Genomic DNA, 19,145 nt, shown 5'->3' on the forward strand with positions numbered 1-19,145 from the left:
TCAGCTTGGATCTGGATTTGACACCTTGTAGTGCTTTTATCAGAAAAGCAGTTAATCATTGTTATATAGTGACTTCCATAGTGGTTTGTATGGTATAGCCATACAGTGAATACATTGTGAAGTGTAATACATTTTATGAAGTATATATTCGTATTTCATTTATTTTTTTACCTCACACATTTATCTAAAGAATTTACAAATTACAAGTGCAAAGTACAATTGTTCTCATAAATTTCTACACTTTTAAGCATAGGTTCGTTGATCTGAACGTGGCGATGCAGGTTGAGATGATGCAGTGGACTGAACTAGTAACCATTAGGTCACCCAATGTGTAGATGTTTTTAACATCTGTGATCATTTAAAAAAAAAAGATATTGTTTTTAGAACTTACTAGTTTGCTGTATTAATAAAATTTCATATACTCAGGTATGGGACCTGAGTGACATTGACAAAGATGGACACTTGGACAGAGAGGAGTTTGCTGTGGTGAGTGTGCATTGTCCCTCAGTTAAGAGGAACTTCATTAAAATAAGTAGCACGTACCTAAAACCTAAATCTGTAAACCCAACCTGATGAGTAAGTAATCTCAAAGATAAAACTGTACCTTGTGAACATTTTAAAGATGTAATCTTGATTTAGAAAAGGTTATCCTAATGGTTTACCTGTTTTTTTTTTACCCTTACATATCATGTAGGCAATGCACCTTGTGTACAGAGCATTGGAGAAGGAGCCTGTTCCTTCTGTATTACCTAGTTCTCTAATTCCTCCTTCAAAGAGAAAGAAAAGCCCAGCTTCGCTCCCTGGCTCAGTACCAGTACTTCCTGGTTCTGTGCCTGTATTACCTGCCAGTCCGCCACCGAAGGACAGCCTACGCTCCACACCATCTCATGGTAGTATGACCAGCTTAAACAGTACTGGGAGTCTTTCACCAAAACATTCTGTAAAGTCCACTCAGGTGAGGTCTGCTTACTTCCACATAAAGTAGAATTTTAACTTACCACATCTTTTTTTTTTGTAGGTAAAGGCTAATTTATATTTAGTCTGGATAGTGCATTGGATAACCACATAGGCTTGTTTTGATAAATACTTTGTTTACACTGTAGCGGCATGCTCTGTAATTTTGTTAATTTTAAGAAATTGTGATATAGTGTTGGTTATTTAATGTAAAACTACAGGGATATAGGTTCTAAAAATATGTAAAGTTATATGAGAATAACATTCAAACACTCCATGCTGGGAGCAGCCGGGATGTGAAGCAGCAGCACTAGCACTGTGCCACCATGTTGCCAATGTTCACTTTAAAATTAACCTCAGTGCTGCATTATAAAGATAAACTAAACATACAAATAATGAATGATAAAAACTACAAAGTCTTATGAAATATGATGTATACCTTCTTTTAGTTCTATTATTTTACAGAGTCTGCATTAAAGTCTGCATTAATGCTCCTCTTGTTAAACTCCATAGATTCAATTAATCATTCTTGTATCTGTTTTTTGTATTCCACCATCATTGGCCTTGTTTCACTTCTGTAGAGTATACTGTTTATCACAGCTTTCCTAAACCCTTCTCTTTAATGCCAAAGATGCTCCTTTAGAAGTCCATGATGGAGGACAGCTCCCCGGAATTTCTGCCATGCACTTCAAACATTGGCTATCACTACTGTGCCCCACCTTCACTTCTGCTGAACACTTAATTTTAGTGACAGAACTTCCTTACTTTCTCTAAAGCATTCCCATTACCAATATTTAAATTTTCATTTGCCTCTCCTTCACAGTGCCCCTCACACTTCTACATCTTTTGTGAGCCCACTTCTGACAAACTGTGGAAACATTGGATTGAGTTTCTTCCAACATCTTTAGTACACATGCTGAATGGGCATGCATCCACCTTCCTGCCTAAACCTTCAACAATCACCTTGATCTTTCCGGCATTTACCTTTAAGGTTTTCATTTCAGCATCATCTCCTTTAATTCTGCTTTACTTTTATCTGTTTGTATGAGATCATTAGCTTACAAGAGCTCCCATATCAGCCATTTACATGTTTCTCTGCTTACTTCCTTCATCACTGTCATAAAAAGCAGTGGATTCAGAATGGATCCCATGCGCAGTCGCAAACGTACTACATTCTGTCTCTTTTTGCCCTCAGCAATACAAAAACCTCCATGAATGTTCTAATTATTATCAGTATTGGATTCAACATGACCATTCCGGTCACCACTTAGTGCTGTTACCTTCTGTAGGTGCCACACAGGCACCAGCCACCATCACCTTACCCAAAACTTATCTTTGTTTTAATTGCTTCTGCCAGTCTATGTGGACAAATGCTGAGACTATACTCAAGAATCATTTACCAACAATCATCTTAAAACATGCTAGTTTCCCATCTTCATGTCCGCCATTTTGTCTGCTAAGTTTTGATATTAATGCATCAACCCCTACATTGCATTAATTTCTCCCGTGCCAGAACAACTTGTAGCTAGCACTATTTCCACTAAGCATTTTCCCACCTATACTTTCCCATCCTGTCTCCTGTATGCAATGTGAATGAACTCTTCTTCTGTTCAGTACTTCTACCATTTTCCCCAATTTTACCTTCTTACTCGGGAGTATTTCAACTCTTAGTCCTTGTACTCATCTTCATTTCCCTTCAAGCCAAATTACGTTGTCATCAAAGAGTACTTTTCTCATTAAATTACAAGTTGGTATTATGAAATGGATTACCTGGTAATATTTTCAATGACCCTTCAGTCCTTCTGTGTCTCTGTCTGCCTGGAACATTAAAACAGTTGTGTTGAGAACAGGCCATTCAGCTCAACAAGCTTGTTGATCCTGTTTATCTAGATTATCCAAAACAAAGAGTTTTAAACATCCCTAAAGTACTTCTCTCCACCACATTACTTGGTAATTTATTCTATTATGTCTACAGTTCTTTGTGTGAAGAAAAACTTCTAACATTTTTGTAAAATCTGCTCTTAACAAATTTCCAACTGTGTTTCTGTGCTCTTATTGAATAATTTATTTTAAAGTAACAGCTGGGATCCACTGTAGTAATTCCTTTCATAATTTTAAACACTTCAGTCATGTCACCTCTTAATCTATGTTTGCCTAAACCAAACATTTTCAACTCCAACAATCTCTCCTCACAGCTCACACCTCTCAGTGCCAGAAACAACCTAGTCAATTTCCTCTGGACTTTCTCTGGTGTTGTTTCATCTTATTTGTAAATGGGAAACTAAAACTATACACTATACTTCACATGAAGCCTCACAAATGTGTTATATACATTAAAGAATGCCTCCCTTGTCTTATTCTAATTACATTGTGCTATTTACAGTGGATATGAAAAGCCTACACATCCTTGCCAAATGGCAGGTTTTATGTGATAAAAAAATTAAACTAAGAGAAATTCTGTCAGAACGTATTCCACCTTTATTGCAAAATTACAATCTGTACAAAGAATGTGAAAACTAATCAGAAACTGTTTAGTGATAAAAAGAAAAAAAAATCATACATAAACCTGGCATTAGTCTGCACACCCTCTAAACTTATACTTAGTTGACGCACCTTTTAATTTTATTACAGCACTCAGTCTTTTGGGTAAGAGTCTGTAACAGTTTGGCACCTCAGGACTTGGCTATTTTTGCCTACTCCTCCTTGCAAAAAAAATTCCAGATCTATCAAATTACGAGAGCATCTCCTATGTGCAATTCTCTTCCGGTCACCCCACAGATTTTCTATTTAAGGACTGGGCTCTGACTGGGCCATTGCAGAACATTGATTCTCCTTTAATGAAGCCATTACTTTGTTTATATTGATGTATGCTTTGGGTCATTGTCAGGCTGAGAGGTTACGTTTCTGTTCATCTTCAGCTTCCTAGCAGATGTTTGAAGATTTTGTGCCAAAATAGATTGATCCTTGGAGCTATTCATGATTCGTCCACCTTGAGTAAAGCCCCAGTTCCAGCTGAAGAGAAGCAGTCCCAAAGCATGAAGCTGCCTCCACCATGCTTCACATTGGGTATGGTGTTCTTTTGATGATGTGCTGTGTTACTTTTGCGCCAAACATACCTTTTGGATTTATGGCCAGATAGTTTAACCTTGGTTTCATCAGACCATAATACATTTTTCCACATGGTTGTTGAAAACTAGGTGTACCTTTTTTCAAAGTTTAGCCAGACTTGGATGTTTTTCTTTATGTGAAAAGGCTTTCGTCTTGCTACCTTATCCCACAACCCAGACATATGAAGAATACGACTGATTGATGTCACATGTAGGGAACAACCAGTACTTGCCAGGAAATCCTGCAGGTCCTTTCATGTTGCTATAGGCGTCTTGGTGGCCTCCCTGACCAGTTTTCTCCTCAGTCTTGGAGGGAAGTCATGATCTTGGTAGAGTCACTGTTGAGCCATATTTTCTCCACTTGTTGATGACTGTCTCAGTGTTTAATGCTTTAGATACTTTTTGTACCTCTGTCCTTATTGATACCTTTTAATGATGAGATCCTGTTCATGTTTTAAAAGCTCTTTGTGGACCATGGCCTTTAGAGTATGTTTCAACCAAGAGGATATCAGAATAATCCTACAGTAACATCCATCCATTATCCAACCTGCTATATCCTAACACAGGGTCACGGGGGTCTGCTGGAGCCAATCCCAGCCAACACAGGGCGCAAGGCAAGAACAAATCCCGGGCAGGGCACCAGCCCACCGCAGGACGGACACACACAGACACACACACACACACCAAGCACACACTTGGGACAATTTAGGATCGCCAATGCACCTAACCTGCATGTCTTTGGACTGCGGGAGGAAACCGGACCACCCGGAGGAAACCCACGCAGACAAGGGGAGAACATGCAGACTCCACGCAGGGTCGTACAGTAACAGCCAGACTTTATGTGAGCTCCATCAGACCCTCTTTAATTGATGTCAGGTGTATACTAACTACTTTTTGAGACGAGACTTATTGTGATTGGTTGATTCTGAACCCAGCCACATCCTTGATTATTAAAGAATGTGTACACTAATGCAACTACATTTTGTATGATTTTTCTTTTTTCACTAAACAGTTTCTGATTTGTTTTCCCCTTCTTTGTATAGATTGATATTTTGCCATAAATAATAAGTTCTCGCAGGATTTATCTTGGTTTCATTTTTTTATTACACAAAATCTGTTATTTTGACAGAGATGTGTAGACTTTTTATGTCCACTGTAAACTAGCATGCCATTAGCCGTTTGATCACTTCTGTCCACTGTATTTATGGAGATAGTGACGAGTCCAATATGACTCCTAGGGGCTTCTTATAAAGGTGACTTTCAGACTTTCAACTTGTAATACCTTACATTTACTTGCATTATATTTCATACGCATACGCCACACATCTGCCTAAGCCTGTTTCTTCATTATCTGTTCATCTTTCAAGTTTGGCTTCATCTGCAAATTCAACTAGCTGTTTCATTATATTCATGTCTTTCTTTTTAAAAAGACCAGTGTTCCCAATACTGATTCCTGAGGGATACTACATTTAACATCACTTAATTTTAAGAACGTTTCCTTCATCACAACCCTTTGCTTTCCTGTGTTTGAGCCAGTTTTAAACTCCCCTACATGCAAGCCTTGAATCCATATTCATGTGAGTTTAATCACTAACTTTTCATGTGATATCTTATCAAAAGCTTTCTTGAAAAATCATACTTCATAATACTATTTGCACCTCTTATTGCATGCCTTTGTTGCTTCTTCATAGAATTCTAGCATATTCGTAAAACGCAACCTTCCATGTCTGAACCCCTGTTGAGTATTTGCTAACACACTTGGTTCAAAGCATGTACTGCTTAACCTTTGCCTTAATAATTTGCTTCTTTTAATGTATCTGTGATGCACTTTAAGATGACTGGCCTGTAGTTACCTGAATTAGCCCTATCAACCTGGGTGTGCAATGGGATGATATTTGCTAAATTTCAGTCTGTAGGCATGTCATCAGGGTGTGAAAAATTACGAAAAAAATATGTGTCAGGGGTTTATATATGTGTTTATGGTCCTGTTATTCTGAAGATCAATAAGTTACAGTGAACTACATGTGATCATAATTCGTCTAATTTGGTTGTGTGTTTGTTTGTACTTTCTCGATACAAAGTATAGGGAAAATATTGGAATCCTCCAAAAATTCGATGGTGAGATTTTGATGAATCTCAACGTTTTAGACCTCCCTGACTTTCTTGTATGCGAAGTATAGGAAAAACATTGTAATCCTCCAAAAATTCCATTTCGAGATTTTGATGAACCTCAACGTTTTAGACCTCCCTGAGTCCGAAAATACCATGTTTGGAATTATGTCTGTGTGTATTTATGTAAACACAATAACTTGAGTACGCTTTCACTTAGGTCAACCAAATTTTGCATACAAGTATTAGATAGATAGATAGATAGATAGATAGATAGATAGATAGATACTTTATTAATTCCAAGGGGAAATTCACAAGTAGGTACAAAACATAGATTTCTATCAACTTTTGGGCTATTTCTGTTAACTGGAAATGTTACTTTACCTTTTATTCATGCAGCTGCAGAGTCCTATTTATACAACTTTACTTTTATAATAGTTGTTCAATATATTATTAATTTACTTTGATTTGATTTGTTGTTGATGGTTCTTTAATGTACATAATATAAAGATATAATCATTCTCTTGTGGTTTTCTCCTCAATTATCCATTCCCATATCTGAGTATACGAGAAAGTCGAGTGGAGAGCACTCCCGATTGTTTTTTTTCCTAAGTGATAATTGCATTTATCTCTGAAAGTCTTAGTAAATGAGTATGGTTTGGACCACTTCTGCTTCTGCAAACACAGTGGATCATGCATTGTTTCTGTGTTAATGTAGAAAAATGCAAGGGTCTTCCTGATAAACTTGGATTACAACAAATTCTCCACCAGAAGAATAGGTTTATTAATAAAGAAAAAAACACCATGGTAGAGAACTTCTCATCTGAAAATATGTTTAATTAAAAAAAAAAAAAAATAGAAACGAGACTGTACAACTTGAGTAAGGAAATAAGTATGACAAAAATGACCTTTGCATATGTATACAAATTTGCATTTAAACTATATTTTTAGTTTAGTGAATTTAAATCTTCATATTTTGCTATTAATAAATCATTGGAGTACAATAATAGTGACCTTTGTTCTTCTCTGTAAAACTCCATGTGCATTTTCACTTTTAGCAAACTGTCAACTGGGTGGTGCCAGCTTCTGACAGAGGCCGATATGATGACATCTTCCTCAAAACGGATATTGACTTGGATGGCTTTGTTAGTGGCCATGAAGTCAAAGAAATCTTTATGCACTCTGGTCTACCCCAAAACATGTTGGCTCATATCTGGTAAGACTGACAAGGACTCTGAATTTATGAGTTATCCTTAAGCAAGCAGTTGTTATTTTGCATGTGTCTATTTATATACTGTAGGTATTATTCTAAGACCTCGTGTTTATTTGAACTTGTACAGTAGGACATTCACTGCAACATAATACTAATCTGTGTTTAGAGAAGAAGGTGAACCTTCTAGTAGTTAGGGGCACTAGAGGTGCATAATGTTGGCACATTACGTTTTTTTCTATTTTATCACTTAAGTTTCACTGGTTTATGCAAAATATTCATAAGAAGCACCATCTCTTGTCTAAGAGTATTTATAGAAGCAAATAAAAAGCTCTCATTGCTTGAATAGGGCATTTACACATGCACTGTGGACATAACTTTTCTCTTTTATTTTTCTTTTTTCTTTCTGATTGTTATAGACAAGTTTAATGCAAGTAACAACTACAGGGAGAAAAAGATAAATGATTCTTTTTAAATATGTTCTTGTTAACTGCAGTACCACTTACAAGCTCAATGCAATACACAAATATATTGAGAATAACACGTATAGCATACACATGACACACCATGGTGAAACATGCAGACAACATCATCTATTGTAAACAAAAACAAACATTTATACAGTATGTCTAGTCAGCTGCATGTTTTACAATCACTAATATATGCAAAAGACAAAAAACAATTATGTGGACAAAAGGAACCCTGCTTGTGGGTTGTTACACTTGAGTCAAACAAATTTAAGTTTTACACAACATCAGTCAACACACTGCATCCTCACATTTTATTCATCTTGTAAATCAGCTGGATTGCTGATGATACCTGTTAGAGGAATAAATTAAAGGCACAAGTATATTTGATTTCACTGTTAAAAGAATTGGTAATCCTGTCTTATTCCTGTGGTTTCCCTTTTCACACCCCAGTAGGTTTCAGGCATGTTATATTAGAAATATTATATTATAAATTAAGATATTTAAAAGTAAATATATTTACTTTGTTTATTTACATGATGTTGCCACCAAATGTTGGTAGTTGTAATCTTGAATGTCTCAACTACCAACAATTTTCAAATCCAAGTGCAGTACTCACTAGAGTCCAGCCTTTTAAGTTTTCATGGGTGAAAATTATGTTTTTCATTTTACGATGCATTTCATGTTGCACTACAATAAATACATATGAAGAAATGACTAACTAAAGAAGTAAGCAACAAAAACATTTCATTACTCAATTAATTATTCATGCTCATGTATTAGTTTTTATGTATTTATTGTCATATTTCAAAATACATTTATTTGTATATTTTTATTTTTTTCCATTAGTATACCTCCATACACAGAGGGATGTACATTTTTTATGTATGTGTGTATTTATGCTTTTTTTGTTGTTTTTAACCTGTTTTGCGTGTTTTATTGTTTTTTTTTAAGTGAATGTACTAGAAAATTGAGCAGTCAATTACAAGTGCTGCTGGTCTACTGCAGCAATGAAAAAACAGTTATTTATTTATTTATTTTTCACACAGGGCCTTGGCTGACACTCGGCAAATGGGCAAGTTGACCAGAGAACAGTTTGCTTTAGCCATGCACCTTATTCAGCAAAAAGTCAGCAAAGGAATTGACCCACCTCAGACTCTCACTCCAGACATGATTCCCCCATCTGAAAGAGCAACCCCGGTATCGGTAAGAGGCACTTTGTCTCTTTGGTATTTTTAATCTTTAAATTCATGAAGTGAAGCATAATAAGTTAGGGAACGGAATTCACAAAGTTGTGCCAGTTTTTTTTTTTCTTTTCTTAAAGGTTGTCTCTTGTTGTAGAGTGCTATAGAGCTCACTTGCTTATTTTCACATGGTGTTTGATTTTGTGCAACTTCAGCCAAGAATAAAGTAATACAAAGGTACGATCAATGCAGTGAGTGTCATTTTTATAGTTTGGCAAGTTTAGAAATTGAATGTTTAAAGATATTGAACAAGATGATCTGCTCTGGCAACCCCTAACGGGAGCAGCCGAAAGAAGAAGAAGAAACGGAATGTTTAGATAACCAAGGGATATAGGCTCGAGTCAGGTGCCATGTACATTTACAAAATTATCTGAGAAACTGGCGTACACTTACGTGACTCCTTCTGCTTGATTTAAATTTAAAGGTTTAACCCTAAATGCATTCTTGTCTTTGTGCTTTATTCTTATTTGTGCAAGGCTGTTTCTGAACCAAATTAAACTATTCACTCTCACAAGCATTGCATTGCTGACTCTAACTGCAGCTCTGTGTTTTATCTTTCTCCCTCTCTCTTTTGTTGCCACTTCTCTCTGCTTTCTGTCTTTTCTCATAGAGTCTTTCAGGATACATGACCCCTGGGACGCCTGACATGGCATCACTAACTGAAATGCGTCGTGTGAGTGTTGTCCTTGCCTGTTGTACAGTTGTCCATTCTTTGACTGCTCCATTATTTGTAATGTACATTGTTAATTGTTATTTATGTATTTTTACTTTATTCGCGGCTTAAACAGTTTTCTTTTTTGCTCTTAAAATTAGTGTGTAAGGCAATCGCTCATTTTACTGGATGTGGGTTGATATGTTTTTTCTGAAACATGATGACAGCTATTAGGTTATGCATTTTCCACATTACATTTCAAAGTTGAACAAAAAACAGTAAAATAGTACCTATAGTATGGAGACAAATTAGGAGATGAACTAAACCATTATGTATTATTTACTCAGTAATACATACTTTTACTTTAATTGTCAGGTTTTACTGCTAATGCTACACTTAAATGCTTTCTTCGTTGTGTTCAGTATTGCATTACTGTGGTAATGTTCTGTTTTTAAAGCTCTGCTTCAGTTTTTAACTCCTATTTTTTTTAAACTTATCATATTCAAAAGTAGGATATGAAGGTTTAAGATATTATGGTTTGTAAAACAAATGGTTTTTTTTTCTGTAAATGCATGTTGTAGGCTTTTTGTCCTTTCAGAGCTTTGACAGTTAGAATCTTACTCCCATGAAAAGCCCTGAATAGTATTTATTGGTTTTGAATGAACATTTAATTATCTTCTTTTAACAGAATACAGTGACATCATAAATATCTTCTGTTTTATAAGTGGATGCCTAGACCTGCACCATAGTAATTTAAAAGCACAAACTCATGATTTTTTAGTCAACCCTGTGGTTGACTGAAGTGATGGAAGGGTCAATGAGCAACAAAGTAATAAATCTTTGGCTAATGTAGATCAATACCCCGAGGTATTTAACTCATTGCTATGAAACATTTGTTTTCTTAGCTACCTAGTGAATATACCAGCAACTGAAAAACATTTTTAATATCTGTCTTGAAAGCTGAAAGGTTAAATTGTCATGTCATGTTGTTTTATATAATGCTGTTGCCTGTAGCTGTGCCTCATTTTACCAGCAGATTTATTTTATTTTTTTAACATTTTATTGAATTCATTTAAAATCAAAAAACATTCCATACAAGCAAGTCCATTTTTACAAAACTTGGTTCACATCAAATCAGCTCCCACCCATGAGAAAGAGAGCTAGGCTAACGAGTAAAACTTTTAACAGTTGGGGGAAAAAAAATAACATATCTACTCTATTTATAAAATCTTAAGCCTAAAAGTGCAATGGTGATGTTTTTATCAGGGTTGTGGAGTCGGTAGATAAATCCTTTGACTCCAATTCCAACTCCTTAGTTTCCAGTACTTCTGACTCCGACTATAACTGTCCGATTCTATTTAATATGCTAATGTATTTTCCATGTTGATTAAAGGAAGGCAACATATACGTCGTCATTTCACCACAGAACTATTGGCTAGGAAGCTGACTCTCTACTGTATTGGCCAGTTTAAACAAAAGACACCAACCCCTGAACACACAGCAGGCCATAGCACACACCTCCACCTACATCATTACACATGTTTACACTCAAATTAACTTGTTAAACACATTATATCTGAAATAAAATGAAAACTCTTTTTGTAATGTACCATAATTCAGATTACAATATGTGAACGTCAGGTTGTATAATAGCTCAGCTGAACTTCACATTAGTAGTAACACAACTAAGCACTGGGCTTTATTCCTATATCAGATAAGTACTTAATTATGACTGTTGTTTGTGAAATGGGACATTTGAACTTGCTATATTTTTTTTATTACAATTTAAATTTATTCGAAGTCGGAGTTGGTACATTTTTGCTGACTCCGACCCCGGCTCCAGGTACCCAAAATTGTCTCAGACTCCACAGCTCTGATTTTTATGTCACATTTTTTGTCAAGCTTTAAATTGGGCTTATTTTAAAAGCTACATATATATGTTTGGTATCATTCTTTTCAGAATTTATCGAACTTTAATGTGATGTTGTTAGATTTTCAGATTCTTATTCCGTTTTTTAAATTATAAACTAAAAAATATCAAGAACTGGCGTCCCACGAGACGAGACTTTGTGCCAAAAGATTTAACCACGCCTGGGGCCGGAAATAAAACACAAAGAGTAGGACAGCTGCTGTACAAGTTTTCAAATGTTCGAAGCACTGCACGAGATGCAGATTACGCAGCACGGTAGCAGCAGCAAGCCAGCAGCTGAATGAGCAAAGAGGAGGTAAAAAAAAAAAACTATTTGTTTCCCATTGTATCACCGTTTAAGAGGGGGTTTCGGAGGATCAACTGCATCTCCTTGGGGTGCGTTCAGCCCCCCTCTTCACAATGCAAGCGGCAGAGACACAAAGTAGTAAATACATATAAATATAATAAAAAATGGAAGAGAATCCACTTCCTCAATAATTCTAAAATGCTATTGATCAGACCCTGCCAGATTTTGAAAATGTTTTGTACAGATCCTCTAAGTGAGAATTAGATTTTTTCCAAATTCAAATAGTAGATAACATCAGTTACCCACTGACTTAAAATAGGTGAGTTAAGATTCTTCCAGTTGAGCAAGATAAGTCTACTTGCTAACAGTGAAGTAAAGGCAATTATAATTTGTTTGTCCTTCTCCACTTTAAGCCCATCTGGAAGTACACCAATCATAGCTGTTAGTGGATTAGGAGGGATTGTGACACCAAGGCTGTCTGAAAGGCATTTAAAGATTTTCACAGGTTGGATCTTGCCCTGGAAAAATTTTGGATAATTTTAAATGAGACCTATGCACTCGATACCAGCAGATTTATTTTATTTATAGGCATCAGCTCTTAAACATACTCACAGCTGAAGTAAACTCGTTTCACAACAGATCTGCATTTGTATTAAAAGTAATGTTTAAAATGTACTTTCTTTTACTTTTGGGCCATTTCTTGATCCTAAATCACAGCCCTTTGTTTTCCAATGTGATTTTCTTGCTATCTAGGTTTTTGACTTTGTTGTTAATTACTCAACAGGCATTGTGATATATTGGTTAAGGCATTTGACTCCAGACCCTGAGGATGTGTTTTCAAATGCTGCTACTGATACTCTATGACCCTGAGCAAGTCACTTTATTTTTCTGTGCTTCAACTGAGAAAAACAAAAGAAATGTAACCATGTCTGTCTCAAGTGTTTTAGGTTTCTTTGGGATAAAGACATCAGCCAAATACAGTTTGGTCCATAAGTGTTTGGACAGTGACACTATTTTCAGAATTTTGGGTCAGGTATGTGATTGAAGTGTAGACTTTCAACTTTAATTTAAGGGGTTTACCAAAGATATCGTAGGAGTCATTTAGTAATGATAGCCATTTTTCTGCATAGCCCCCCATTTCCAGGGGCTCAAAAGTATTTGGACATTTGACTGACAAGCTGTTCCATAGCCAGGTAGGAGCAGTTCCCTCATTATTTCATTAACTATTAAGCAAGTAAAAGGTCTGGAATTTGCACTTGGAAGATGTCTCAGTGAACTGTCAGTATGAGGTCCAAAGAGCTGTCCATGCAAGTAAAAACAGGCCATCATTAGTCTGAGAAAACAAAACAAACCCTTTAGAGAGATAGCAGTAAGACAAAGAGTGGTCCAATCAACCATTTGGCACATTCTTAACAGAGAAGGAATGCACTAGTGAATTCAGCAACACCAGAAGGTCTGGAAAAGCACAGAAGACAACTGTGCTGGATGATTGCAGAATTATTTCCTTGGTGAAGAAAAACCCCTTCACAGCATTTAGCCAAGCCAAGAACACTCTGGGAGGTCAACCTGTCATTGCCAAAGTCTACAATCAAGAAAAGACTTCATGAAAGTAAATACAGATGGTTTGCCACAAGGTGCAAAGGAAGGATAGATCAGACTTTGCCAGAAAACATTTTTAAAAGCCTGTCCTTTTCTGGAACAATTTTCCTGTGGACAAAGGAAGCTAAGATCAATATATACCAGAATATTGGAAAGAGACGAGTATGGAGAAGAGAAGGAATGGTTCACGATCTGATGAATAACACATTTGTGAAGCATGGGTGGAGGCTGTTTTATGGCATGATCCTGCATGGTTGTGAATGGAAGTCAGTCACTGGTGTTTATTGATGATATAACTGCTGGCAGAAGTAGCATGATGAATTCTGAAGTGTATAGGGCTCTACTGAATGTTGAAATTCAGCCAATTGCTGCAAAACATGATGGGACGATGCTTCACATTACAGACTGACAATGAACCAAAACATAATGTGACAGAAAACCAAGTGCATTTTAAGGCAAAGCAGTGGAATATTCTTGAATGACCAAGTCAATCAAGTGTTATCAACCCAACTGGCCATGCATTTCACTTGCTGAAGACGAAACTGAAGACAGAAAGTCCTGTCAAAGCATCACTGGGGTGGAAACCCAGCATCCAACCCCTGGAAATGGCCAGGGGTTCAGACTTCAGGCAGTCATTGACTGGAAAGGACTTTCTACCAGATATTGAAAATGATTGCTATATTTATGATTATGTTAGTTTATCCAAATACTTTGTAGCCCTTGAAAATTTGGGGAATATGAATAAAAATGTCTGTCTTTTCTAAACAGCTCATATAATATTTTTGTTAAACCCCTTGAATTAAAGCTGAGAGTCCACACTACAATCACATCTTGATTGCTTTGTTTCAAATCTATTATAGTGTTGTACAGAGCCAAAATTATGGAAATTGTGTCACTGTCCAAATACTTATGGACCTGACTAAGTAAATGTAAATACATATGCTCGAATAATAGTATAGTTATATACAATAATCTATTTTTGAAATTTTGAATTTGATCTTTTCTGGCAACCACTTTCACCTTAAATCCCAAAGATGTTGCTCTCTCTAAACTCTAAGTGTATATTGTCAAGTGCCCTTTAAAGAAAAACACTCTTCAAAAGGACATACTTGACATAAGCAGGATAAAGTGTCCCTGCAACCGTGAGCTACTTAAAGCTCTGTACCGTAGAGAAATTCTGTTAAAAATATTGATCACGTCTCGGTTTCACACAGAGAACTATAGACACCTGGCATAAGTTACCAAGTAGCAGTAGAACCATAGGACTTTTGAGATCTCCACAACTTGACTTAATGTTATTTTGAAGAAGTTATCAGGATAGGGTTAATGAACTTTGCTGGGCTGAGTGGCTTGTTCTTGTAAAATTGTTCTAACCATCAATGTTGCTTTTGTCATTCAGAGTGAAAATAAGTTTGCACTAAACAAGCAATCAATTAACAACATACTGTGCATATTGTATATGTTACACAACCTAGAGTAGTGGCTAAGGCACTGGATTTTACACCACAAGACTTTACACATCTGCCTCGTTGGTTAACCCTAAGCAGGTTAACTTTCTGAACTTCAGCTGTAAGAAAAAAATACTGGTAAACATCTGTAACATATCCTGACCTTGTAAGCTGTTGTGGATAAAGATATTAGGCAGATATATAATAACTAGTCATTTAGCCCGTTACAATAACGGGCGCTAGAACAGTAGTGCATAAACATTAGTAGGAACAGTCTATATTAAATGGCAAGGGACTTTGACCTCATTCTTTTTGTTGGTCGTATTCTTCTTTCTTTCAGCCTTTCTTTTGTTGATGTTTACTTGCTGAGCTGACTGTTCTTCGTGGGCTGCCGCCGTGTATTGTGTGTCTTTAATTTTCTGTGACAGTAATACTGTCTTGTATTCAAGGCTCTATTCAATAAGGGCGCGTAGATAATTTAGTTCAAATGGCTCTGGAATATGTGAAGAGCAACAGGTGCAGATCTTTATTTACGTGCGCCTTTATTCGCTGCGCCCAATTGAGGTCGTCCTTTTGAGGCTCACCTTTTTGTGCACGCCCTTATTGAAGGATACCGTCTTGTACGTCCGCTGGCTTGTACGTCCGTAATATACGTCCATAATATACCTTTACTTTTCTCTGGTGGTAATACAGGCGTGCGCGTCTGTGATATGCCTTTAATCTCCTCCTACAGTAATACTGGCTTGTATGTGGCTGTAATATGCGTCACTGTATTGTGTACCTTTAATTTCCTCTCGCAGTAATACTGGTTTGTATTTCCGTAAAACGCCTCTAACTTTCTCTGACAGTAATATCGCGCATAGCCCCATGCCCCGCGCATGCACACTTCACCAGAAGACACACACACACGGACACCTGGACGCACATAGGGATTTTATACAGTATATATAGACGATAATTGGGATCACAATTTAATCATCTGCTGAAAAAAAATTCTAAATCAAAAACATTTTACTTAATGTATAGCCAAAGAAAGTCATGCACACAGAAAGTTGTTTTTTATCAACTGCAAATTTAAAGATTCTTTCTTTTTTTCTTTATCTTTAATTCACTAGCTTTGTGTTTTCACTTTCACACCAGACTTCAGACTTTTCATTATTTTTGTTGTTTCTTGTGATTCATATTGTGAATTATTAAATGTTACAATAGTTTTGTTATTGGATACTTGCACAGTATTGTTAACACCTCCTACTGCGGTGTAATTTATAAATTATATTAAAGACATTATTTGCATATATCCTTGTGAAGTTTGAAAGGTTAATTAATATCTGCTATTTCATTGTGCTAAAGTTTTAGTATTTCAAATACAGGAAAGTATTAGCGTTAAGCTTTGTTAGCTAGAGACCTCAGTATGTCGCCAAATCATTACGTCTTATATTCAAAATAAAAGCAGATGATACTGGTGCATGCCAAGAAAACAAATGCTGGCAAACCCCATTTTTTTGCAAAACAAAGTATTTTCAGTCTTAAAGCTGCTTAAATACAGTTTTTTTTTTATTAATTTTGCATGTTTATTGACAAAAATAAATATAACAATAGCTAAAAGACAAGTATAAAGAAAATTATTAGATATTGCGTACTACTCATTTTTTTGATGTAGTGTTGAGAATTCAAAATAGACACTATTGTATAGTTTATTAATAGTCTGAATTTATCAGGAACCTGCAGTTGCCTTTTTCAAAACTGTTTAGATGATTTTGTTGTGTTTTTCTTTGTATATATGTATATACACACACATACACCCACTACCAGAGGAGGGTAGAGTAGCCAAAAGTTGTACTCAAGTAAGAGCAGCATTACTTCAAAATAATATGACTCAAGTAGAAGTAAAAAGTAGTCATCCCAAAAATTACTCAAGTAAGAGTAAAAAAGTATTTGGTGAAAAGTCTACTCTAGTACTGAGTAACTGTTTGATCATAATAGATTATTTATTTTTTAGAATTGTTGTAATAAGACAGACAAAAATATAAAATAACGTGCAAATTCTGCTATTTTCAAATAATAAAATAAAAAAGAGAAAAAATAAATAACATCTTTACAAAATAAAGATGCACAAATAACACAAAGTTCCAAATCTGTTTTTCACAACAAAGCTTTTGAAGCCGATACCTACAGTAGGTAACATGTATGTTTGAACAATGCAAACTACTTAGAGTGACAAGATCTACTGTACACTGACAGTATAATACTGCATATTCACTTGCCCTCCAAATAGCACAGCTGATAGAAAATAACATTAGAACAAGGCAACTTGTGCACGTATAAGAAGTCTCACTTTACCTTGACTGTCTGTGCATGTTTGGTTAAAACGTGCTTGTTCTTCACTCAGTGAAATGATGGTTAAGTTTCAGCAGGAGTTGGCTCTCATTTTTCATGTACAAGTGGAACTTCGGATTGTGAGTAACTTGGTTTGTGAGTGTTTTGCAAGATGAGCTAAAATTTTTAATAAATTTTGACTTGAGAAATGAGCGAGGTCTTGTAATATGAGTAGTCCATATATTCTTTGTCTGCCAAGCATTACGTGATCACAACTGAGCTGATGGTTCTTCTCTCTCTTGCTGCAGGATTGTGGGCAATAGTCAGTCGGTGTGCCTCACTCATATAGTCTACATCTGTACAAGCGTATACTGTTTACTACAGCATTGTGACCATGTGTGTGTGCTGTGACGTGTGAGTCCCCATCTTGCACCCCAAAACACAAAGCTGAGTCTCAATACATTAGTGACACCATCTTTATTCATCTTGAAACAGGACCAGCACGGTTATTTATTGTAGTGGGATCTGCCACTCTCCTATACACAGACACAGCAGTCAGGCAGGGTTGTGCCCAAGTTAATAGCCAAGTAATGCCCTGCACATTTATAATGTTCCTTGTATCACCCATCAACAGCAGGCACTTATAGCATGACCACGATCTTTTTGGATTCACTTTTACAGCTAACTGCTACAGCGCTGGGTGCCTGCGGTTGCTTTGGGACGCTCTTCCGTGCGTCGTGCCGTTGGGTGAAATCCCACAACAGTTTAGAAACTCACTCACACCAGCCATGATTCTTTTCAAAGGTAAAGTGCAGGTTAATTTGTTTTATGTATTTTTACTTTATATTTTGTATTAATCATTTTTATATTAATAGTTTTGGGTTGTGTAACGAATCATCTGAGTTTCCATTATTTCTTATGGAGAAATTCGCTTTGATATCCGAGTGCTTTGGATTGCGAGCACATTTCCGGAACGAATTATGCTTGCAAGCCGAGGTTCTACTTGTATTCTCTCTTTCCCTGTCCGCTGTCTGTGAGAAGTTTGTGCCGCTATGCCGCCATAGTTTGTGTGTAGTCATGTGACTGCATGACTACGCTTGATTTGTGAAATGGAGCCATGTGATTATTGTTTCTACGTCTGATTGGTGAAACGGAGTCTTGTGATCATTGTTGCTGATTATTGTTGTGAAACAGTCATGCAGTAGATCCACTGGCGGCTTCTCTCTGGCAAAAATATAGCGTATCTGATGGGAAAAAAGTGATGATTCGAGTGTTGCCCAGTGTAGCGGAGTAGGAGTAGCGTTTCTTCTTCACAAATGTACTAAAGTAAAAGTTAAAAGTATGGTGCAGTAAAACAACTTTTAGAAGTACAATTTTTTAAAAAAGTTACTCAAGTAAATGTAACAGAGTAAATGTAACTCGTTACTACCCACCTCTGCCCACTACTGGTCAAAAGTTTTTAAATATCCCAGTTTTTATAGTTTTCCTTCAAATTTAATCAGTTGAAACACAACGAATGACCTAAAATGGCGAATAGTTACAGTGCATCCGGAAAGTATTCACAGCGCATCACTTTTTCCACATTTTGTTATGTTACAGCCTTATTCCAAAATGGATTAAATTCATTTTTTTCCTCACAATTCTACACACAACACCCCATAATGACAACGTGAAAAAAGTTTACTTGAGATTTTTGCAAATTTATTAAAAATAAAAAAATTGAGAAATCACATGTACATAAGTATTCACAGCCTTTGCTCAATACTTTGTCGATGCACCTTTGGCAGCAATTACAGCCTCAAGTCTTTTTGAATATGATGCCA

The 19,145-nt window shown here is 36.2% G+C and overlaps 1 protein-coding gene across 11 annotated transcripts in view; it reads left to right on the forward strand.

Moving 5' to 3' along the window:
• Window positions 1-19,145, forward strand: part of eps15l1a (epidermal growth factor receptor pathway substrate 15-like 1a) — a 278,411-nt gene that overhangs the window by 103,365 nt on the left and 155,901 nt on the right. For 9 of the 11 annotated variants that reach the window (XM_051934981.1, XM_051934982.1, XM_051934983.1 and 6 more), the window contains exons 8-12: window positions 427-486; window positions 695-955; window positions 7,229-7,386; window positions 8,897-9,053; window positions 9,702-9,764. In XM_051934981.1, coding sequence (XP_051790941.1) covers window positions 427-486; window positions 695-955; window positions 7,229-7,386; window positions 8,897-9,053; window positions 9,702-9,764 — 699 coding nt within the window. The remainder of the gene's footprint in view (window positions 1-426; window positions 487-694; window positions 956-7,228; window positions 7,387-8,896; window positions 9,054-9,701; window positions 9,765-19,145) is intronic. The other 2 variants (XM_028816537.2, XM_028816541.2) reach the window with 1 other exon arrangement.

Source organism: Erpetoichthys calabaricus, chromosome 12 (genome assembly GCF_900747795.2).
Source record: "Erpetoichthys calabaricus chromosome 12, fErpCal1.3, whole genome shotgun sequence".
Taxonomy (NCBI): Eukaryota; Metazoa; Chordata; class Cladistia; order Polypteriformes; family Polypteridae; genus Erpetoichthys; species Erpetoichthys calabaricus.